The sequence below is a fragment of the Giraffa tippelskirchi genome, chromosome X (assembly GCF_054371585.1).
Source record: "Giraffa tippelskirchi isolate mGirTip1 chromosome X, T2T-mGirTip1v1.2.pri, whole genome shotgun sequence".
Taxonomy (NCBI): domain Eukaryota; kingdom Metazoa; phylum Chordata; class Mammalia; order Artiodactyla; family Giraffidae; genus Giraffa; species Giraffa tippelskirchi.
Window position 1 is genome coordinate 125,492,243 of NC_137289.1, and position 25,999 is coordinate 125,518,241.

General features: G+C 35.8%; 1 protein-coding gene across 3 annotated transcripts in view; it reads left to right on the forward strand.

Moving 5' to 3' along the window:
• Nucleotides 1-25,999, forward strand: part of DMD (dystrophin) — a 2,147,259-nt gene that overhangs the window by 1,355,730 nt on the left and 765,530 nt on the right. For all 3 annotated transcript variants that reach the window (XM_081564318.1, XM_081564319.1, XM_081564320.1), the window contains one exon: nucleotides 24,468-24,632. In XM_081564318.1, the coding sequence (XP_081420444.1) occupies nucleotides 24,468-24,632 (165 nt within the window). The remainder of the gene's footprint in view (nucleotides 1-24,467; nucleotides 24,633-25,999) is intronic.

A 25,999-nucleotide genomic window follows, 5' to 3' on the forward strand; every position in this document is an offset into this window, starting at 1 on the left:
TTGGCCCACAGCGTTAAGGGAAGCCCTCATCTCATATAGACCTTGTTCCAATCTGAAGTAGGACTTGAAGCATTCAAGAAAAGAAGAATTATTACCAGTGGAAAGATTATAAACAAAATATAGCAGCCGCATTGCACCTGAATACAGTTAGGTGATCATGTTAGAAACTGGAAAGTCATGTTTGGGCAGAAGTTTGAAGATCTTTATCTGACAGGCTAAGGGACTTCAAATCATTCTTGTCTGAGAGACATGGTGGTCATTAATAACTGTCGAGTACAACTCTGTTCCATTAAGGACAATAGACTCAACGGCTTGGAGCATCAGTCCACATCAGGGAGCTAAGTGATCTGCTGCAGTATTTTCTCCAGTAAGTGATTCATGAGGGAAGGTCTTGGCTCTGCTAGGTACATGATATGTGTCCCTGGTAGAATACATCATAATCTCTAGAGGAGCATGGGTAGTTTGACTTTTCCCCATATGCACCCATGGGAAACCCTGATAAATTAATCCAGAGGGAAGAGAGTTTTTGTTAAGAATTGAATTTTATTTTCGAAAACTCCATCTGACAGCAATGCAGAGATTGAATTACAGCAAGTCGAATCTGGAGGGCTACAAACCAGTTTGTGATTTTCCCCAACAGCCTAAGTGGTAAGGGCTAGAACTAGCCTCCTGCCCTGTAATGTAAGAGACATGATGCAAGATAAACAGACAATCCAGAGTGAAGTCCATATGGAAAACAGGAAGCAGGATGAAAGAGAACTGTGAAGTTCAGGAATTGCAAGAAGTATGAGCTCTGCTCTACAAAAGAGAAAGTTGGTTTAGGGGATTATCCAGTACAGCTGAGACCTGATAGCTCCTGAATGCCAAAGCAGATTGTTAAACCAAGGCCTTTCACCTCTTATGTTATTTGTTTTGCTACACTGCATTTGACTTCAGTTTCAGACTTAGTAAATCTGAGGTGAAAGCAGCATGAGACTGGGAACACAGTGTTAATAGAATAGTCTAATGCACTTACTACAAGTAAACATTATGCTTTGTGTGGACTAGAGCAGCGATGTGTGTACTACTGGGATCTAGGCATCTATTTACAAATTATAAACATAAAAATTAGATTTACATATCAGGACTCCATCACAGATTACCTGGTATGGAACTTAGATATGTGTATCAAAACAAAATAAGAACCCCCACCCAATGGATTCTGCTATGGGTTCTGGTTAAGAATATAATGGCTAAGAAAGTAAACCACTGTTCTATGAAATGTGTGTTCATGATTACGATTAATTAAAAATAATATTGAAGGCCCTCCTACCTTTTACCTATTAGGACACAAAATCTAGATTTGAAAATCACTGTCATATTTCAGAAATATATTTATACTTACCCTTTATTTTTATGTTATTACTTTCTTCAATTTTCATCACATATTTGTCCATCAGTTGGTTTTGATGGACTTCACTTTCTTTCATTCTTACAGATGAGATTGCTCCCTCTAAAAATCAATAGGAGCCTGCTGACTTTATTTATTCTAATATGAAGGCACATAAAATGAATATGGCCAAAAAATGTTAAAAAGTAAGCCTGTTTTTCAAAAGACTAGATTGTCAATTGAAGCAGAAAATTATATTCAGTGCATTGGATTTATGCATTGTTTTAGTCTTCTCCAACCAATTTCGAAATTCACTTTCTTATAAAATTGAGATTATTACAAATCCTGTGCTAAGCAGCTGAAATAATGTGTCTATGCCAAGGTCATATCTTAAAAGTTTGGAAGAACATACTTTAGTTGAATATATGTTCATGAATGTAGTCTATAAAAATTTTGTGACATATTTGAGTAACTTAATTTTTATTTTTTACCTAATGCTGTCTTAATTTTTACTTTACCTTTGACAATGTTTCATACATATTCATTGCTTGAAAGAAATTAAGCAGACATTATTCTAAAGTCAATATTGAGTCTGCTAATGAAAATGGCTAAGTTAATTAACTAAATGGCAACCCTCACTGAACTTATTCAAAGCTATTTCCCCTTGTGATGTGTTTTCCTGAAGAAATGATGCATAAAAATTAAACTTTTATTCTTGATTGTTCTATATCAGCCTCTAAATTGTTACTTTGCATGTTACAACCTGTTGTATTATGAGTAATTCTGAGATCACCTCAATTTAATGGCAGCAGATCAAATATAAAACCCTCAAGGATCATTTAAACCATCATTCTTTAAAAAAAGATCTTTTAAATGGTGTTCTATCAGAGTTTATCGCTGATATATAGTTGGTAAGACTGTATTGTATAATTGAAATTTTCTAAAGGTATACCATATATCTTCTCACAAAAAATATAAATATTTGAGATAATGGTTAACAAAATGAGGGAATCTTTTCACAAAACATACGTATATCAAGCCATCATGCTATACACTTTATCTTATTGTTTTCTTTATCAATTATGGCTCAATAAAGCTAAAAAAGTTTTAAAGCAAAAATGAAACTAAACTAATATGTTTAATGTACAAAAGTACTTTTTTTTCCAAAAGTAGTTTTAAATAATAGATTCTCCAGGCAAGAATACTAGAGTGGTAGTCATTCCCTTCTCCAGGGGATCTTCCCTAATGAGCAATCGAACCCAAGTCTCCTGCATTGCAGGTGGATTATTTACCATCTGAGCTATCAGGGAAGCCCAAGTAATAGATAACCTAATATTTTGTCAAGTTGTTTTTATGTATGCATCGTTTTTATGTATGCATCCATGAAAGATAATAGAGTTTTCAAAATAAAAGGGAAAAAAACATGTTTTAGCAGAGCCTATACCAATAGATGTTTTTAGAAGTCTGAATAGGATTTTTTTCCCCTGTATTCAACAAGAATGGAAATATTAGTAAAAGTGGATCTAGGTTTTGTGACACATGAATATACTCTACTTGGGTGGCACTCTTTAAGTCAAAGAATGAAAACAAATTAGGTATGAACATAAGTAGTTATTTGCACAAAGAAAAGAAATCATGACAAATTTTAAAAGAAGCTGACAAATTACACATACATCACAAAATTGAGACAAATAGCACAATGTTTTTAGTAGTTAACTGCTCTATAATACTCTAGTATATAATACTCTGTCATACTTCTTTCCCTATTTCCCTGGCTGTAGTCTTCTTTTAGCACCTCTTCCTGTGAGAGACTCAAAAAGATAATAGTGTCTTTCCTCTAGCATGGTTAATTAAAATTCGACCTTTATTGTTGAGGGTTGAGAAACATTTCTTTCACATTCAGAACTCATTATTGGTGATGTCATATATATTATTAGAATTATTGCCAGCTTTAGGAACACCCTATCAAGTTTCTTTCACACAAGAACTATAAAATGAGGTAACTTTCAAGGTAACTTTCAAGTTACCTTGTACAAGGACTACTAAAGACTTTTGGTCTAGCTGCACTCACCTCTGCTTCTAGGAAACACTCAGACTTCATTGAGGAGAACAAGTAGCTTGCAAATAAATCAAGGACTATTTATCCCTGCTTTTTTCAGTGGAGTGGAGAAGGATAATGTCTTAGTTTAAATGAACTCAAGAGCGGAACTTAAGAAATTGAAAGCAGGAATGTTGGTCCTCAGAAGCAAGAATGAAAGAAAAGGGTTAGTGAAACAGAAAAGGGAGAAATACCAGAAAAAGTGCTCCCAGTTTTGGAGAATCCTCTGAGGTAAAGGAGGCAGAGATATGTTGACAATGTGCAAAGGAAATATCCATCACACCCCAGCTATGTTAGAGGTCCTGCCAGCACCAAGTATGTGTTGCAGGTGAGATATCTGGAAAGCAAAATGGTCTCTGTATGTGCTCTTACTCAGGCATGGCTGCTTAATGGCTTCTGCTCCCCCTTTCACTCCTTTTCTGAAGTCTACTTTGTTGTAACTCCAGTTAAAAGTATTTGTCCCTATGGAGTAGCTTCAGTACTCCATATGATGGTGCACAAAACGCTTCAAACCCAGCCCATGTGCCACAGTTTTATTCCACATTCCCTTGAAAACTAGGGTTGCAAGAATTCACCAATGGGCAAAACCTGAATAGAGATTTCCCCAAAGAAGACATACAGATGGCCGACAGGCACATGAAAAGATGCCCAACATCGCTAATCACTAGAGAAATGCAAATCAAAACCACAATGTGTTATCACCTCACACCTGTCAGAATGACTATCATCAAAAAGTCTACAAATCATAAATTATGGAGAGGGTTTGGAGAGAAGGAAACTTTTATACACTGTTGGTGAGAATGTGGAAACAGTATGGTTTCTCAAAAAAACTAAAAATAGACCTATATATGATCCTGCAATTCCACTCCTGGGTGTATATTTGTAAAAGTTAAAACATGGATTTGAAAAGGCACGTGCTCCCATGTTCATAATCGCATTATTTACAATAACCGAGACATGGAAGCAACCTAAGTGTTCATAAACAAATGATTGGATTAAGAAGATGTGAGGGCCCCCGTGACACACACACACACACTGGAATATTAGCGATTAAAAAGAATGAAATTCTGCTATTTGCAGCAACTTAGATGGACCTAAAGAATATTGTACTTAGTGAAATAAGGTAGACAGAGAACAAAAATACTGTATGATATCACTTATATGTAGAATATTTTAAAAATGCACAAATGAATGTATATGCAAAACAGAAACAGGCTCACAGATATAGAAAACAAATTTCTGTTTACCAAAAGGGAGAGGGGCAAATTAGGGGCATGGATTAGCACATACAAACAGCTATGTATAAAATATATAAGCAACAAGAATATACTGTATAGCCCAGGAAATTATAGGCATTATTTTGTAGTAATTTGTAACAGAGTATAATCTAAAAAAAATACTGAACCACTATGCTATATACTTGAAACTGATACGATATCGTAAATTGACTACACTTCAACAAAAAAGGAAATGGCAACCCATTCTAGTATTCTTGCCTGGGGAAGTCCATGGACAGAGTTGCCTGGAGGACTACAGTCCATGGAGTCACAAAGAGTTGGACATGACTGAGCAACTGAACAACAACTACGATAGAAAGGCCAGATTTTTTAGTACCAAAACCTGCTCCCAAAAATGACTAAAAAGTATTCTTGATTCAGTGGGCATTCTGTTTTTTATCTGACAACCCAAGTCACAAGTGTTGTGTTGGCCAAAAAGTCCATTCAGATTTTTCTGTACGATCTTATGGAATCTCTTTCCCCTTCCGCACATATTGTGAAGCTTGAACCAGCATCCCACCTTTCAGGGGCTGCCTCAAATGGCTTTTGCTAATTTAAGCATTGACACACAACTCAGATAAAGGCTCCTCTGTGAAATTATCCTTCTCCACCCCCACCCCCCCACCACCATCCGTCTCTCCATTCTCCTTCCAGGTGACATAGGCCCTCTGGACGTCCTCAGAGTGCTTTGTGTCTGTCTACATTGAAGTATTCATCACTTGGTTATTTAATTATGTGGTTGAAGGCCTGTCTTTTCTTCTTGTATAAGTGCTCATAAAAGGAAGTAATGAATTCCCTAGCTCACTGGTAAATAAAAGGCATGTAAAAGGCCGTAATTTTTTTTTCTTTTAACCATAAGTCCAACTGTTGTTTTTAATTATTGAAAACAGTCTCAACAAATTTCAGTTCATGATTCACCTGTGAAATTCACTCAATCTAGAAATCTGAGTAATCATATAAAAGTGATGATAAAGAGCATGACTTCAAGTTTATAGTGCTAATTCCAGCCTCAGTTTGTACAGATACATTAGAGAAAGATATGCAGATGACACCACCTCACATGCCCAGATGACACCACCCTTATGGCAGAAAGTGAAGAGGAACTAAAGAGCCTCTTGATGGAAGTGAAAGAGGAGAGTGAAAAAGCTGGCTTAAAACTCAACATTCAAAAAACTAAGATCATGGCGTCTGGTCCCATCATTTCATGGCAAGTAGATGGGAAAACAGTGGAAGCAGTGACAGACTTTATTTGGGGGGGGGAGGGCACCAGAATCACTGCAGATGGTGACTGCAGCCATGACATTAAAAGACGCTTGCTCCTTGAAAGAAAAGCTATGACCAACCTAGACAGCATATTAAAAAGCAGAGACTTGACTTTGCCGACAAAGGTCTGTCTAGTCAAAGCTATGGTTTTTCTAGTAGTTGTGTATGGATGTGAGAGTTGGACTATAAAGGAAGCTGAGTGCTGAAGAATGGATGCTTTTGAACTCAATCTAGAATTGAGTGGTGTTGGAAAAGACTCTTGAGAGTCCCTTGGACTGCAAGGAAATCAAACCAGTCCATCCTAAAGGAAATTAATCCTGAATATTCATTGGAAGGACTGATGCTAAAGCTGAAACTCCAATGCTTTGGCCACCTGATGCAAAGAACTGACTCATTGGAAAAGACCCTGATGCTGGGAAAGATTGAAGGCGGGACGAGAAGGGGATGACAGAGGATGAGATGGTTGGATGGCATCACTGACTCGATGGCCGTGAGTTTGAGCAAGCTCTGGGAGTTGGTGATGAACAGGGAAGCCTGGTGTGCTGCAGTCCACAGGGTTGCAAAGAGTAGGACATCACTAAGTGACTGAACTGAACTGATTAGAGAAAGTACCAGGATCGGTTGTTTTAAGAGTCTCATCACTATGAAAAAATAAAAACATTGGTCCAATAGGAGTGTACTGAGAGGTCAGGGAGATCCTCTGGTGTAGGAAATGACAACCCACTCTAGTATTCTTGCCTGGAGAATCCCACGGACAGAGGAGCCTGGTGGGCTACAGTTCTTGGGGTCACAAAGAGACAGACACAACTGAGCACACACACACACACACACAAGAGGCAACTGTATACGGGTCTCGAGTTTCTATTTCATATGTAGCCTTTGGGGAATGAATCAACAATACAGAAGTTAAGAGCAAGTTCCATGTTTGCCTTTCAAAGGAAGATTTCTTTTTAAGTTCACAAATAGTATCCACATGCTCCAAAACTTTGGTTCCCTTCTGTATCTCTGAGTCTCCCTAACTTGATCCTGAAAGTGGTAGCTTCCAAGGCCTGAGAATGCCTGTGTTTCAGCTCTCTGCTGGAAACCAGTGCCTCAAATGTGGTCAAATCATCAGAAATGTAGCTTCAACCTTAGCCAGAGCCAGGAACTGCACCTCCCGCACCAGCAAAGCCCTTGGGCTGGACAAAATCGTTGGGCATTTGGTGTTGGTCATTGAATTAGATCCATTACACAGGTGATCTGGCAGAAATCCCAACTTTGGAGGAAAGATGTTTAAATCCTGTAAATAAATGACTAGAGCACCATAGCAGTTGATTGTGTTGAGCCTGTATCAAAATTGCTTTGTTAGGCTCTATTATATTGCTCATTATCTTACTGTGAGTAAAATTAAACTTACATCTGCTTCGGGTGACAAGGTATCCTGTTGTCCTGGGATTTTCCACATTTTAGGTCTATGTCACAGGCTTCTAATAAACCCTCAGAGAACATCTTTTATGTTCATGCACATCCAGGTGTCAGACTGACACAGTCTTTGTCTCCTTTAAACTCAGTGACACACTCAGGGCTGTGTACGTTTCTCTGTTCTCTGCCAGTGATGAAATTTATTCATAGAATGTTCAAGCTAGAGAAGGTATCTCAGAGCAGAGCAATGATCCTCAAGGCTCAGAGTAACTTACAGAATATAATAACAGTATTTTTAAATTTTCTTTGGCTTTTTTGTTGGGAGATAATTTCCATTTTTTTAAAGTTCTTTATTCCATTTTTGCTTTTCTTCTGAATCACGTGAGCAAATTTGAAAGGAATTTAAAATTAAATAATAATATGATACCTCGATCTTGCTAAGCATTTACCATTGCCATGCTCAGATTCCAAATTTCAGCTGACTGCCACCACAGGCTTCAGCTAGCTGGTCCCCACTGGATGGCCAAGCCAAATCAGACATTTGTACATACTGGCCACAAACTTCCTCAGCAACAAGCCAGGGAGATACTGGATTTTTAATGATTTCCGATGGAGTTTGCTGTCTTCATATATTTTCAAAGTTAGATGAAGAATTTACTGAGGAGACATGAGTTAAATGAATGCTACCTTTTTAAGTGTGTTTTTTTTTTTAATACACTGAATCGGAAGCACCTCCCTCACTAATCCACCCCTTGAAGCAGCTCCAGGAGACAGGCAGAGAAAAGTACTAGAGGTTAGACGTATTGGAGGTTGAGCCACAACTCCTTGGTCATCTAGAGCAGGAGTCAACAAACTCTGTAAAGCTGCAGAGTCAATATTTTAAGCTTTGGAGGCCATAAGATCTCAGCAGCAACTATTCGATGCTGCCTATAGAGTGCAAAAGCAGCCATAGGCAATATGAAAACAAATGGCTTTGACAAGTATTGATGAAAAATTAATCAATAGTCAACCTAAGAAAGAAATGAAATTTTTTATTCGAGCTAACCTGAGGATTATAACTTGGGAGAGAGTGTTCTAGAGAGTTCTGAGAATGGTTCCAAAGAGGTAAGGGGTGAGGGGAGCCAGTATATATGTGATTTGATGAAGGGGTACGTGTATTCAAGAATATATCTTGGTAGAAACTTACTACTATTCGCAAGGAACAGATTATCTTAGTTAATGATTTGAGTATTTTTCTAAGTATGGGAAAATGCAAGAGATTGAGTTCATAAAAATTTTTCTCCTGAAAGTTATCTAACTCTCAGGGGGCCACTTTGGCTAGTTTTCCCAAAATGCCTCATCCTGAACTTTGCCCTGAATTCTTTTCCCGGTGTACTGTAGGTCAGTGACTGGAGTGGCTAATGACTTGATTCTTATAGAAATAGATGGTTGGCAACATTATTTACAATCCCCTCTCTTTTGGTCTTGATTTCGACCAACGTTTGGGAGGCTTTTTCTGATCCACTTATTCCAGGGTGCTAGGAATGTTTATTCCAAGGTCAGGTAAGTATTTCATTGATAGGCTACTCAATGTGCTTTTACTGGACTAGGCCTTGTCATTAGTATACAAAAGCCTTTACAATACCTATTTTACTAGTCTGTTGTGGCCCAGGAAATGATTTCTTCTTGTTACTTCTTCTCATAGCTAGAGTTACACTATTGCAATGATTGATCTTCTAGAAATACATATTGAATCAATTGTGTCAAATTGCTAAGTCATTATTATTTTTATCTGAGGCCCAGTCACACATTTGGTAATTCAATAAATAATAATCCTGTAAAATAGAATACAACTAAAATAGCTAAGAATATTAATAAGGTCATAACTAAATATTTAAGCTGAGAGCTTCAATTAGGTATAGCCCAGTATCTCCCCAAGTCATCAGACTTAGTCTGTTTTGAAGCAATTGCTATCTTTAAGTGAAATGATATATTGTCTTTGTACAAAAAGTTCACCAAATGAAGGTGTTAGTCACTCAGTCATTTCTGACTCTCTGTGACCCCATGGACTATAGCCTTCCAGGCTCCCCTGTCCTTGAAATTCTCCAGGCAAGAATACTGGAGTGGGTAGCCATTCCCTTCTCCAGGGGATCTTCCTGACCCAGGGATTGAACTCAGGTCTCTTGCATTGCAGGCAGATTCTTTACTATCTGAGCCACTAGGTAAGCTCATATACACCAGGGAAGTCTGCATATACAAGGCAAGTGGTGGGTCATTGTGATCCCTTACAAGATTGAGAAAGGATTCTTATCTTCTAAGGAGTTATGGCTGACACCAGAAAAAGGAAAATTGATCTTTATGGTTGAGCAGGTATTTCTGTGGTTGAGGAGATCAGTTAATGCATAATTTAGATACATAGTGGACACTAGAGGGGAGAGAGGAGGCCCAAATGGGCAGAGAAAAAAAATGTATTTTTAAATTTTTCTTGTCTTAAAATATGAATTTTATTTCATCACCAGGTCCCAATAATATTGTATTCACGGGCACAAATTTGAATTTTATTTAATTTCATTTAATTTTCATATATCATGTGTCTTTTGACTTTTTGTCATTTATTTAAAATGTAAAACATCCTTAGCTCTCAGACTGTGTAGAAATAGGTGGTAGCTGGATTTGAACCATGAGCCATAGTTTGCTGCCCTCGACCCTGGACCCTGGTTGAAATGTCACTAAGTCACTAAGTCATGCCTGACTCTGCGACCGCATGGACTGCAGCACACCAGGCATCCCTGTCCTTTTCTATCTCCAAGAGTTTGCTCAAACTCATGTCCATTGAATCAGTGATGCCATCCAACCATCTCATTCTCTGTTGCCTCCTTCTCCTTCTGCGCTCAGTCTTTCCCAGCATCAGGGTCTTTTCCAATGAGTCGGCTCTTCACATGAGGTAGCAAAAATATTGGTTGAAATGACTAAATGATGTGGTTGAAATGGGCTTAGAGCGAAAATGCTGGCAGAAAAACATCATTGTTTTGGCCCTGACTTCTGCCCAGGTTTTGTGTTTGTTTTCTTTCCCCCTCAAAGAAATCAATTTTTCTTGTCTTCTTCACATTCCCTTCTGCACTCTTTTCTCTTCCAGCTACATGTGTGTGTGTCTGCTTGGTCACTCAGTCGTGTCCAACTCTTTGCAACCTCATGGACTGTAGCCCGCCAGGCTCCTCTGTCCATGGGGATCCTCCAGGCAAGAATACTGGAGTGGGTCGCCGTGCCCTCCTCCAGGGAATTTCTCAACCCGGGGATCGAACCCAGGTCTCTCGCATTACAGGCAGATTCTTTACCATCTGAGTTTTATTCTCTTTCCTCATATTGTCTGCATATCTAGCAAAGCTTCAATTTACCATATGCCAGTGACACATCCTCCCATTTTTGTGTTCAATACCAATGAACACCTTCCCTAAGTATCACCATTTCCAGGAGTGACTATCCTATATCACATCATTATTTTATTTATCAGTAAGATTAAAACTCCCAGGGACAATGATTTTTCTTCATTGTCAGGCATGTTTCATTTTGCGGGTAATGCAATATGCATTTGCTTCACGGTATAAATAACAATAATGCACCAATTTGCAACAATATAGACTACTATACCGAGAAAATATAAATGTGAGTTATGTGGATTATATCATTTGTTACAAAAATAGTTTGTAATCTTGATATTTTTAAACATAATAAAATGATTTCATTCAGAAGATGGCAAAGAGATAGGACTCCTTTTCAGTGTACTGAATTTCTTTCTCTGAAGAAATGAGTTTTGGAAAACAACAAATGTTCTAGCCAAAAAATCTTTAAATGAAAAACAGCAGTCCATTGTCATGTTAGCAGAACTATCAAATGTGTTTATGTATTTGAACACTCCTGGATTAATCCTTTTCTAAAATATTTTGTTCTCCTTTAAAAAGAAATCATGAGGATTAATAAGTCTTTTAGGCACATAGATCCTGAAGCAAGAATTGCAACATGGCTTGTAGCATTGTCCGGAATAACTTTATGTAGTGATGGCTCTGTTTTCCATCTGTACTAGCCAATATTTTGTGGGTTTTGAACATTGTAAGTGTGGCAAGTACAACTGAAAACCTGATTTTTAAATTGTATTTTTAAACTGATTTAAGTTTAAAGTTATATTTAAATAGTTAAGATCTTTTTTAAAGAAAACTTCTAAAATTGAGAATATGTGATTATGTGGTATATTTTCCCCCTTTTTTCTCTAAAGTTCATATTCTGGAACATAAGGATTTACATAAAATTAGCAAAAAAATTTTGATTTTTAAAAAAAATTCTATTATTAAAATAGCCAATTTTAACTGACACCTCAAGGATTATCTTAATAAATATGAAGCAGCTGTAATTTGTTGTGATTCTACTTGCTTGGGTAAAATTACACAAATCATGACATAGTTTCCCATGAATTTTGGTCAAGTAAACTAATGAACAGAACAAACACAAAATAGAAGGCATTGTTATCTAAGAACCTGAAGGACGTTTTTTCTGTATCAGTCAGGCTGCTGCTAAGGTCTTTTAAGTAAATAAGAACAAAGACCGCTGATGAAAGATTGTGAAAAATCAAAGAGCTCTTTCCTTGTTTTAGAATGAGTATGAGCTGGTAGAGAGAGGGAAAGGAAAATATGGGGTTAATTTGTAACAACACATTCTATGGTGTGTATATATCATATAAAATTACCTTTTAACTCCTTTGTGAGTTTTATTGTCCTTAGGGTTTAAACACTATGTGATCAAAATCACATTATGTAGTAAAGAGTGTGTGAGTAGGTGAATAGTTAGGTGGGTGTAAATCCCTACAAAATCTATTTAGAAGATAAATGATAGCTATTGAAGTTTGGGCAAATCAATTTCACCAATTCACTTTACTTGTCTAATGCCTCTGGGTGCCATTATAGGGCCTGTTTCCTATCTTTACAGGAGGTTCGAATCAAGGTGAACAGTCAAAAAGTATTTTCCATGAACTGTGTGTATTATCAAGGATTATTTTACCATGGAGTTAGTTGTTTTTACTGCAAACTAAGAAATTAATGAGGAAGAATACTGCCTGTGAACACCAAGGTTTATTTAAAAGCCAATATGGGTTTAGTGTGGTAATAAGGGCAGAGTTCTCCAAGGACTGCAAACCTATTTATTGTTCATCAAATTTTACTGACTTTGAAATCTCCCTAGAAGTATTCACTTACCTCATCATGTATTATGCATTTCAGATCTTCAGCAACAGTAACAAAATTCAGGTGTGGCCATGATGTGGTTATGCAGTGAAACTAATATACACTATGACTTGATATAGGAAACTTCAACTGTTACTTCCTCTTAAAATTAGAAGCAGTATAGGAAATATAGATCTTTAAACCTTGTAATAGCCACATGCTTTAAAAAGAAAATCCACTTACTTTTAAAGTAAAATCCCAAGAGTTATGCCATGGAGTTTGGGGGAGTGGGGTGACTGTCCTATAAATGAATTGTAATTTGTCACTTTAAAATTACACATGCACTTATAATTTTAAAATGTCTGGTGGCATATACCCATAATATATTTTTCAGTTTTATATTCATTATTCTTTTAGGTTTCCAGAGTGAAAGAAAAGAAATGACCTCCTAGTGAGGGCTATTTTACCGGGAGATCACTTGTAAAAATGATTTGAGTTTTGTGCCTAAGAATATCTTTCCTAAGTTCAGGTTCTCTAGTAGCTCTAATCTATTGAGATAGAAAAATATACATGGTAAAATGAGGCCTCCAAATATTCCACACCAAATGTGTTTTATCTGAAGAAAGATAATGTTCTATATGAATTGCTGAATTGATATTACTAAATGTTGGAAGTTTAAAAAAAAAATGGTTGACAAGAGAGTATTTGTTTAAGCTGCATTTAGAATGCACTGTTATTTAGCTGTTCTCAAAGTGGGTTAGTGTTGGCAGTGAAGGTTTATACTTAGCCATGCAATAGGCGACTTGAATCAATTAAAAAGACAATAGATTTATGGATAGTATATAGGGCAGTGGCCTGAACAAAAGCAGTTACTAGGTATATAGCCACTGAATTAATTGAATGTTCCTGCCAGTACTGTAATTAATGTAAATCTAGTCTTTAGCTCCAGAATCCATGACATCAACATAGCTAACAAGAAAATACATCGAGACTTGAGTCTTCTACATGTGTTCCTTAATCCTCTCGACTTACCTTTCATACTCCTTTGTTCCCCAAGTGACATTTCACCAGAGCAGCTGCCAGGCAAGACCTGGTCTTGCTGTTCTGGTGAGCTTGGTCATCCACATGTAGACTCAAACAGAAAGCAGAGTTAGAAATGCGACATACGTGAGGGCATAAGTACTTTGAAGAGAGCTCTGCTTCTGTTCGTCAGTTTCACCTTCTCTCTTCTGTGTTCTAGTGGCAAATGACTGACTGGTTTGTATGATTGGTCATTTAACAAATGTTATATCATGAAAAGAAGCTGGTTTTTGTTGTTGTTGTCCAGTCTTTAAGTCATGTCCAACTCTCTGCTGCCCCATGGACTGCAGCACGTCAGGCTTTCCTATCCTTTACTGTCTCCTGGAGTTTGCTCAGATCCATGTCCATTGAAGAAAGGTGATAAGGGTATACAAATATATAAATTCAGTCAAGGTTATGTGTGTGCCTGATGTGTGGTTGTGTGTGTGGGTATTCAAGCTTTGGGGAGAGATAAGGCAGGAAGATACAAGTTAAAAGAGAATAGTAAAGAAAAAAAAGCATTAACTGACAAAGTCGGATGAAGTAGCATAGATAATAAATGCTGTAGAATCTTTTAGAAAGAATAATTATTTCCATCCAAAGGGATTACGCAATCTTCTCTGAGGAGGTCACACTTTCATTACCCAAAACATGAAGGATGGAGAAGAGTTTTATATGTGTCAATTAAGAGAAAAGATACTTTATTGAGAGAAAAGAAGGCATTTTAATGACAGAGTGGATGGTGACAGCGGAACAGAAGAAAGAAAAGTCAAGGGGCAGAACAAGAACAATGAAGTCACCATTTTCACCAAAATGGAGTTTTGTCATTAGAAAGATGTGAAAAATAGTAGAGAAGGTCAAATTGTTGAAAGCTGTTTCTTTAAAAGGCGGACTAAAAAGTTTGGAGAAAATTGCAAATCAGTCATATGATTTAAGCAAGAAAGTAAAACGAGTGGAATTTTGGAAATTGAATTTGGTAGTTGAATTTGGAAGAGGTCAATAGGACTTTATCATCCCACATATTTTCAAAGTTATGAAGAAATTATACTAAGATCCAATCAGTAACTAAAGGAATTTATTTCAGGGAATGCTATGAAATAAAGTGGACTTCCTTTTGTACTCATGTCAGTGTGTTTTGTCAAAGTCATATAAAGGGAGATAAAATATAATAGTACACTGGTTAAGAGCATATGTTTCTAAACTTCATATTGGGTTCAGATCCTGATTTAGTTACTACTTTTTGGCTGTGTGACCTTAAGCAAGTCACTCAGCCTCTCTGAGTCAGTTTTTCATGTGTAAAATGGGGACAATAGTATACTAGTACCTACATCATAGAACTGTTATTACTAAATGTTGTTGATTTATCAATAACACCTGAAATAACGCTGGACACATTATAAGTACCACACCAATTTTCTGTTTCTATAGAAGAAGTATACATGTGTATCTATGTAAAATAGTCATTTTGTTATTAAAAAGCAGAAAAATTCAAAATGCATCTCAGAAAAGATAATCTGTTACCAGAAACTGTAGCTGTTAAACTTGTGGTACAGTGTACATTTCCCCTTGTCACTAAATATTCATCAACATCACTTTTTAAATGACTGCAGAGTATTTCACTGAATGGCTGTTTCATAATTTTTAACCCATACCTATTGGTGAGCATGTAAGCTATTTCAGATGCTTTACATCTCTATGAGGCTGTGTTCCTATAGTTTATGTACACATCATTGTCACCTTAAGATAAATTATTAGAAATAGAATTTCTGGTCTAAGTGTAAGAATATGTTTATATTTAGATATGTACTGCAAAAAAGCTCTACCCCATTCACTCCCAGCCCCAACCCTCAGGGATATTCCAATACACTTGCTTACCAGCAATGTATGAGGAGACCCAGTTCCCTGAACTATTGTTATTATATCATACCACCATTTAGTATTACAAGATAAAATTTTTTAAAACTATGCCAAATCAATAGGTGCAGTTGATTTGAACCTCACTGTTTGAATTTCACTTCTATAGTTCCTAGTGAAGTTTAACAGTTTAATAGACTTATATAGGTCAGTTATAGTTCTTCTTTCATGAACTGTCTGTTTCTGATGCTTGTTCAGTTTTTTCTTTTAAGTTGATCTTTTTCCTGTTGATCTATTGATCTATGACAATGTTTTTTTCCTAAGAGTGTCTGTAAAATTATATAAGATGAATTGATTTGGATTTTGATTTTTCTTTTGCTTATTTGATTTATTATGTTAGAAAGTTTTATATTGTTAGAAACTGAAGTTGGTCTCTTTATGGTGTTAAATACAAATGATAACTTTTACATCAAAAGTAAAAGAACATTTAAAAATGAATAACAAATCTACCAAAATACAGAAGTTACTTATTGCAGTTATATGAAGATCATTTAATCATGACTTCATATCAATCATAATCCAACAATTTATTCAATAAGCAATCTAGTTTTTCTTGTAGTCTCATATAATAGAGTCATGAATTACCAAATATCAAATAGTAGCTCTTTTGTTTTCAAAATATGTTTATATTTGAAATATGTTGAAATACATTTAATTTATATTATTTCATAATAAAGTTGACATCTAAGTGTATATCTCATTAGTGATAATGAGAATTAAGGGTATAGATTGTTCTTGAAAAGTGAAAACTTTTTAAAGGTATGAATTTTAAGACTCCATTTATGAAATAATACATTAGCTTGAAAAGATAGTAGAACCTATGTTTTAGAAGGGAAAAGGAAAGTAGAATTTGGAGTCAGAAAAACCTAAATGCTTACGGCTGAGTTTTTCCACTTACTAGTAAACTTAGGAGTATTATTTATAGTTTTGAGCTTTAATTTCCTCACGGGTTAATTAGAAGGAATGAATACTTTTCAGGCTTTAAAAATATTTTCGTTGAATCTTTTAAATTGAAGGACAAGAAATGAACACATAGAGAATAAGTACACAAGAGACGTTGATGGATTTTTTTGAGTTTTCATACCCATGCTACTAGTACCCAGATCAAGGATTCGAACATTACCCTAGGAGTCTCCATCATGTTTCTTCCCAGTTATTAACCCTTTCCCAGCTACCACCTTCACCCAAGGATAAGCACTCTGCTAACTTAGGACACCTCTATTAGTCTTGCCTGTGTTTGAAATTAATATAAATGGAATCATACAGTATATGCTCTTATGTTTGAATTCTGTTCATCATTAGTTTTGTGAGATTCTTCTATACTATTTCATGTACCATAGTCTATTTTCTTATTCTCTTTATAGTATCCTATTTTGTGAATATATCACAGTTTATCTATTCTACTGTTGGTAGACATTTGGGTTGTATCTAGTATGACGCTATTATAAATAATGCTGTTACGAGGTTCATGTCCTTTAGTGCATATATATACACATTTCTTTATTATATACTTGAAATAGAATGAATGGATCATAAGATATGTGTGTGTTTGGCTTTGGAAATAGCACCAAACAGTTGTCCAACATGGTTGCACTAATTCACTCTCATGAGCAGTTGTATGAGTTCCAGTTGTTCTACATCCTCATCAAGAGGATACAGTTTCATTCCTTTTCCTTCTAGCCATTCTGGTGGAAGTGAACTGGTACCTCACTGTGTTTTAATTTGTGAGCATCTGATAATTAGAGCTATTTTTGTATCCACTAATGTCAAGTTCTTGTGCAAATCTTTTGCCCATTGGGAACAAAGTAATAGTTACCTCTCTTTTTCTCATAGATGTCACAGTTTTTTAATACAAGCTCTTAGTCAGATAGATGCATCATGAATATCTTCTTCCAACTTAAACCCTGTTTTTTTTTTTTTTCCTCCTAATAATATGTCTTGATGAATGAAGTTCAATTTATCAGTCTTTTCCTTTATGCATGTGCACATGCTAAGTCGCTTCAGTCGTGTCTGACTTTTCAACCCCATGGACTGTAGCCCGCCAGGCTCCTCTGTCCATGGAATTCTCCAGGCAAGAATACTGGAGAGGGTTACCATGTCCTTCTCCAGGGGTCTTCCCAACCCAAGGATTGAATTGGCAGCTCCTTCGGCTCCTGCATTGAAGGCTGATTCTTTATTGCTGAGCCACCAGGGGTACTGCTTTTTATATGTGATTTAAAAAATAATCACTTCACCTAAAATCATCAAGATATTTTCCTGTGTTTTCTTTTACATTGAGGTCTGCAGCAATCAAGAATTGATTTTTTTTGTATGTGGTGTAGAGTAAGAGTCAAGATTCTATCCAATGAATCTGGAACCATTTATTGAAAAGATGATCCACAATCCACTGAACTAAAGTGGGTACCCTTGTCATAAATTAAATAAATGTATGTAGTCTATTTGTTCTCTCAGCCATATCACACATAATTAACTAAAATAAATATTGATATCTGCTTATAAACATTCTTAAACTTTTTATTTTTCAAAATTGTCTTAGACATTTTTAACCCTTTGAAATTCCATATATATCTTAGAATTGTGATATCAATTTTTATTAAAAACTAGCTGCTGTAATTTTGATTAGGATTGCATTGAATTTACACATTATTTGAAGAGAACTAATATATTTACAGTATTGGAACCTTCAACAAAGTATATTCCTCTCTTTGCTCAAATTTTCCTTAATATCTGAGTAATGTTTATAGTTTTTAGGGTAGAAGTCTTGCTTTTTGGTATGAATTATAAAATTAATCCCTAAAAATGTAAGAATTAATGCTCTTAAATTCATCATAAGAGCACTTACTTTACAGAATTTTGGCAAATGACTTTTTAAAAAGCAATATAATAGGCAAATAGTGCTATATCATTGTTATTTTAATTTGCATTTCAGTGACTACTTAGTGGTTGGACTTTTCTCTTGTTTATTGACTGTTTGCATTTTTTGTCAAATTCCTGTTTATATTCTTTATTCAGTTTTCCAGTAGATTATCCATCTCTCTTCACCCTTTGAAGAATCTTTTTATATGCAATAATATTACCCTTTGGCTGATAGATAATACAAATATTCCCAGTTGTTATTGTTTTTAATTCTGCTAATTGGCCTTAATTTCTAGGTGAACAATGCAAATATTATATTTAATAGTTTATTCACATTCCTGTCACTTCTAAAGGGCTTCTCCACACCAGCAGTTTATTCAATCATTATTAATGTTTTTTACACTTAACCCTTTAATTTCTCTAGAGTAGTTGTGATCTAAGATACCAAGTCAACATTTAGTGTCTGTTTATTTGTAAAATAGACACCTCTATATATCTTAATATTAACACTTCTACACATTTGATATTAATATTCAAAAACTGAAAAGGAAGCCTAATCTTGTGTGAAATTAGGTCAAGTTTTGGTTAGATACTAAATTAAGGCATAAAGGAACTGAATGTCATTAATTGTTTTCTTTCACCATAGGGCGTGTGTTATATGAAGAGCATGGTTTTTTAATACTTAAAAAGATAACTAGGAAAAATGACGTATTTTGGTAGTAAAGTGTTTCTGTCCCTATTTTGATAAGAATGAAGTGAAGTGAAGTGAAGTTGCTCAGTCGTGTCTGACTTTTTGCGACCCCATGGACGGTAGCATATGAGGCTCCTCTGTCCATGGGATTTTCCAGGCAAGGGTACTGGAGTGGGTTGCCATTTCCTTCTCCATAGAATCTTCCCGACCCAGGGATCGAACCTGGGTCTCCCACATTGCAGGCAGACACTTTACTGTCTGAGCCACCTTATGAAGTAATAAATATAACAGTAAATTAGTTTAAAGCACATAGAAACTAACACAAAACAAAACTTTTAGTTTACATCATAAATTATTCACATCTGTTACCTTTTTCCAGGAACTGTATAGAGGAAGCCATTAGTTCCTAAAGACCATTTTGAAGGGCAGAGAGGGAGCACAATAATTATATGCTACAAGGCCTCAAATTCCACCCTATGATTAACTTAGTGATACTGTCCTAGGAAAATAATCACATTTTTGACTGATGGCTTTAGATATGTTGTGTGTGTGTGTGTGTATGTGCATGCAGTCATGTCTGACTTTTTGTGACAGCATGGACTGTAGTCTGCCACGCTTTCTCTGTCCATGGAATTCTCCAGGCAAGAACACTGGATTGGGCTGCCATTTCCTACTCCACATTAGATATGTTATATCCTATTAATAATGATTTGTTACCAAAATATATAAAGTATAATTTCTCAACACTGTTTTTGGTAGCAACAAAAGCTAGTAGCTTTCCTTTCTAAATTAACTTATTTCTTTGCAAAGGTAAAACATTTTTATTTTTCAAAAATATGGTGAAAAATCCCCTATCCCATTTACTATCTGCTCTACCATCCCCAAACATTAATTTTTAACTCCAGAAATATACTTACAAAAGATAAATTTCTAGAAGTAAAAGTTCTGGGTCAAAGGTTATATGCATATGGTAAATATTGCCAAAATTCCTTCCATAGGAGGTACACCAATATGTACATCCCATGTATAAGAATCTGAATTTCCCACAGCCTTGGCAGCCTAGTGTGTTTTAAACTTGGGTTTATTTTGTCAGTACAGTATTTGGAAGTTTCAGGTCTCTCATTGTGACCAAAGAGTAACTTCTTTTTGCATGTTTAAAATCCATTTGTGTTGTCATTTTTTTTTCTTTTCCGCAGTTCCCTTAACTTTTGTCTTGTGTTCCTTTTGGTTGTTGGCCTTCTTCTTACTAATTTGCAGAAGCTCTCTTTATGGATTAGGAAATTAATACATTATCTGAGATGTCTGTCACAAATTTTTGTTTCATAATTTGTCATTTTTCCTTTTACTTTGCTTTTAGATTTCTTCACCATGCATAAGTCTCTGATTTTTATATAGTCCAATTAACTTAATATTTTTGATTTTTAATTAAAGATGACTTGAGGATTAAAGTTAATTTAAGAGTAACTTAAGGATAACATTATATGTTTTTATGTTGTTGACTACTCTGGATATGTACAATATTGTAAAGTTTAAGGAAAAAATACAAGCAATTCACTTTTAAAAATCCATGGGAATTGTTGAAAGTAATTGGATTAAACCTGAGGTGGTCTAAAGTAAAAAAATAAATAAATAAAGATGCCCGCAAAAAAAAAAAAAGAAAGAAAGAAATTAATCCTGAGTCTGGAAATTGTTTTTCTTGCATTCAACTGATATTTATTGAAGATCTATCATGTGTAGGAATTTAGTTATTAAATTAAATGTGAATAACAAATTAAATAGTATAAGGTAAATGCTATGATAGTGGGAAGCACAGGTTTGTGGGGATGTGTCCAGTATAGGTTCCATAAGTAAGCTGAAAACTCCTTGTGCCCCATAATCTCATTGTAAGCAACCCTTTAATTATTCCAGATGTTAGTCAGATCTCACCCGTCGCACTGTTTTCTGTCAGGGATGGTTCTATCTCTATAACCAGGAAGGGATGAGTTGGGAGTATGAGAAGGAAATCAACTATCTTAGCTAAAGGTTACCCAGATTTCTGCACATAACTATCAAAGCCTAAATGAAACATGAACTATTTTGTAATCAGATATAAAAGTGAGTTCACGCTCGATTTTAGAGATTTTAGGAATGTATTATGGCTTTTATGTCCAGTAACGTCAGAATCTAGTGACTCTTAAATGCTGTGCATTGAAGCAATAAAATGATTTTTACATTTACCTGTGAGTAGAAAATGATCCAATAAAAATAAGCTGTTTAGTTCCCTCCTTAGAGATGCCAGAAAAGATAAGTTGAGGGTATTATTAGATGATATATGCATGGTACTATATTTGTGATATCAACTGTCACACACTCACATTCACATACATGTATAACTATAGTTCAGCACCATAGATGTCCTCATGAAATCCACATAAGCTTTGATCTAATACTACATTTACTTGGTTTTATAGCAGGATATAAGTCAGACAAAGCCGATACAGCCTCATGATTCATTATGCATGGCCAGACATTCCATGCTACCCACGCATGTTGCTTCTTTTGACTCATCCACACAGGGAAAAGCTGCCAGAGATGAAAACCAGAGTTTATGCAGGTCACTTAATTTATTTTTTCACTTTTCTTCAGATTAAAAAAATCTAACCAATTTTATTTTAAATATTTACAGAAAGAGAAATGTTATGAACCTTAGTAATCCACTTTACTGAAACGCAGGTTCAATCCCTGGGTCATGAAGATCGCCAGGAGAAGGAAATGACAACCTACTGCAGTATCCCTGCCTGGAAAATCCCATGGACAGAGGAGCATGGCAGGCTGCAGTCCAAAGGGTCGCAAAAGAGTCAGATAGGATTGAGTGACTAAACAACAGCAACAGCAATCCATTTTAGTTTCAGATGATTGTATTAGAAATGTACTTTTTGGTATCTTATTTCATTTATTTTCAGGTCACTTTAGATAGAAGCCACATCCTCTATTTCCCTGCTGTATTTTACTCCATGTTAGTCATAAAGGCCCATGGGCCATATTGCGACTCCCAGCTTCCCCAATCCAGGCATAGTTCCATATAAGAAACAAGCCAGATACAGGATTTCTCGTTCATCGTAAAGTTCATGTCCCAAGGACACATTATTGTGGAAGTCTAAGGTCAGTCCCAGGCTGTCCTACATCAGCCCAGGCTAGATGTTAGCCTATTACTCATGCATTTGCGTACATTTTGCACAATATATACAAATGTAGTCATAATACATTTCAGCTCTTCACATCAGGTGGCCAAAGGATTGTAACTTCAGCTTCAGCATCATTCCTTCCAATGAATATTCAGGGTTGATTTCCTTTAGGATTGACTAGTTGGATCTCCTTGCAGTCCAAGGGTCTCTCAAGAGTCTTCTCCAGCACCACAGTTCAAAAGCATCAATTCTTCGCCGCTCAGACTTCTTTATGGTCCAACTCTCACATCCATACATGACTACTGGAAAAACCATAGCTTTGACTAGATGCAACTTTGTTGGCAAAGTTCTGTCTCTGCTTTTTAATATGCTATCTAGGCTTGTCATAGCTTTTCTTCCAAGAAGCAAGTGTCTTTTAATGTCATGGCTACAGTCACCATCTGCAGTGATTTTGGAGCCCAAGAAAAGAAAATCTGTCACTGTTTCCATTGTGTCCCCATCTGTTTGCCATGAAGTGGTGGGACCAATGCCATGATCTTCGTTTTCTAAATGTTGAGCTTTAAGCCAGCTTTTTCACTCTCCTCTTTCACTTTCATCAAGAGGCTCTTGAGTTCCTCTGCTTTCTGCCATAAGGGGGGTGTCATCTTCATATCTGTTATTGTTATTTCTCTAGGCAATCTTGATTCCAGCTTGTGCTTCATCCAGCCTGGCATTTCACATGAGGTACTCTGCATATAAGTTGATTAAGTATTATAATGTAATGTTACATTATTACAAGAGTATTATTAATAATACCATAAAGAGTTGCTATTGCAAGTTTACACTCTTTACTCCTGTGTACCTGTTTAGCCCTTAAAAATCTGAAGAAAAAGGCTTTACTCTTGCTTTTCCTGGCTCTCTGCTTACACTTGAGCTTGGGCAATAATCACTAATGATTTTATTATCATTTACTGACATACAGAATATTGCTCTGTTTTTTTCTGTTATTTTTAGTTGGAGGATAATTGCTTTACAACGTTGTGTTTGTTCCTGCTATACTACAATGTGAATTAGCTATAAGTATACACATATCCCCTCCCTCCCACCCCACCCCTCTAGGTCATTGCAGAGCACTGAGCTGGGCCCCCTGTGTTATACAGTAGCTTCCTACTAGCTCTCTATTTGACATATGGTAGTGTATACTTGTATATGCTACTCTCTCAATTCATCCCACCCTCTCCTTCCCCTCCATGTTCACAAGTCCATTCTCTATGTCTGCATCTCTGTTTGCTCTAGACAATTTGCATGGGTTACTTTATTTAATCTTTACTGTGACCCTATGAAGTGGATACTACCATTGCCTCCATTCTGTAGAGGAGACTTTGGGAGTTAAAACCTGACCAAAATGTATGAAAAGGACAGAACCACGATCTGAAACCAAGCAGCCTAACTCTAGACCTCACAACGTTGAACAGCATACCACACTGCTTCCCAAGTTATTTAAATTTTTCAATCTAGGACAAAATTGTAGAATGTTATAAAGTTGAGATAATAGTATCAATGTGACAGATTTGTTGGGCACATTAAAGAAGATATTAAATGAGAAACTTCTAAACATGTTTTTTGGCACTTAGTAAAAATTACTGATAATCATTCCATTATAATTTAATTCAAATGTTTTTTACTTTTTATTTCCACTCGTCTGATTCTGTTTTACTTGGTTATATTTGAGCTCGCAAACTATAGTTCACAGAAACGCTTACATCACCAGTTTTCTTTGTAGATGAAAGAATTTCCTTGTACAATTTTCCTGACCATAAAAGAACATTAGAAGCAAGTATAAAGACAGAGTATCTGGCATATAATATACAAGACACCATTACGTTAATGAATGAGTGGGAAAATGAAGAATACACTCTTTTACTTTCATTAGTCGGAGTTGGGTGTGCATTTGTGTGGCTGTGTGTTTTGAATTTTAAAAAGAAAGGTTTGTTGCCTTCAAAGCATAGAATTTTTGGAAAGATTATTAATCAATTATTTGTCATACATGAATTAAATCCTAACGCATAACACATGTAAGTCATCAATATTATGCTATTAAATACCAAATTCAGTAAATTTCTATAATATTTCATAACAATAGTTTTTGAAAATATTTATTTTTTTCATTTAAATCATGAGTCTTTTATTTTTTTATTTCCTTGTAGGTTTCTAGGATTTTACCTGAGAAACAAGGAGAAATTGAGACTCACATAAAAGACCTTGGACAGCTTGAAGAGCAATTAAATCATCTGCTTCTGTGGCTGTCTCCTATTAGGAGTCAGTTGGAAATTTACAACCAACCAAATCAAACAGGACCATTTGACATTAAGGTAAGGACTTATTGTGCTAAACATTATTTTTCAAGAGTGGGAATATCGCCGAAGTAAATCTCTCATTTGTTATCATCATCATTGTTGTTGTGAACTTAAAAGTATGTTCATAACCTAAAAATTGAGAGTTATGTTTATTCAATGGAAATTTCTAGGACGTAAGCCCAGGAGGCAGCATCTTGAGTAACACTGAGAAAACTGCTCTAAGGAGGTGAAGGAAAGAGCCAGATTATATAGAAGTTTTGCAACAAAGGGCAGGTAGTCTGCACATCAAAAGATTATTGTCAAAAAAAGGAAAACCAGGTATTTCAAGTTAAGAAATTTAGCACTTTTCTATGTATGGGAAGATGCAAGAGTTGGGGCACATTGAAATCATTCCTTTGCTAAGCACCTCAGCTCTCTGGGGTCAGTATCCTGTATTTTCATATCTTGAGTTTCCTCAGGACTCACCGTAGGGAGTGGCTACTAGATGACAGGTATTCTTTTCCTTCTTGAATGTAGTAAGAGCTCACTGGGTCACTTTGGAGGACAGTAGTTGCTGGTGACTGTGACATGCTTGTTTATTGATATGGCAGGAAATATTCCATTTTTCATTTTTATAATGTTGTTGTTGCTGTTCAGTTGCTCAGTGGTGTCTGACTCTTTGTGACCCCATGGACTGCAGCACGCCAGGCTTCCCTGTCCTTCAGTATCTCCCAGAGTTTGCTGAAACTCATGTCCATTGAGTCGGTGATGCCATCCAACCATCTCATCCTCTGTCGTCCCCTTCTCCTCCTGCCCTCAATCTTTCCCACCATCAGGGTCTTTTCCAGTGAGTTGGCTCTTTGCATCAGGTGGCCAAAGTATTGGAGTTTCAGCTTCAGCATCAGTCCTTCCAATGAATATTCAGGGTTGATTTCCTTTAGGATTGACTGATGTGATCTCCTTGCTGTCCAAGGGACTCTCAAGAGTCTTCTTCAGCTGGTGAAAGCATATTTCATATATATATACACATATATACAATGTTAATTATAATAATAATAATATTATTATTATTACTTGACTAGAATTTTTAGTTTTTTCTTCTGGCATTTACTAGCAATAACGTTTCATTAAACTCATATCACTAGAATATCTTCATCATGTATATTATTATAATCCACTTTCCATCCCTACTTTAATTTTACTTAACATATGTCTGTAGACTCCTTATCTAAAACTGAAGTCATTTTAAAGACAAAGTGCCTACAAAATAAGTATCAGTCCCTTAGTAGACATTATAAAACCCTCTCAGACTTATTCCAGTTTACCTTTATATCCTCTTCTGCCAACTACATCCTCTTGTATTCAAGACACAACAAATTATATAATATCATTCTATGTATGTG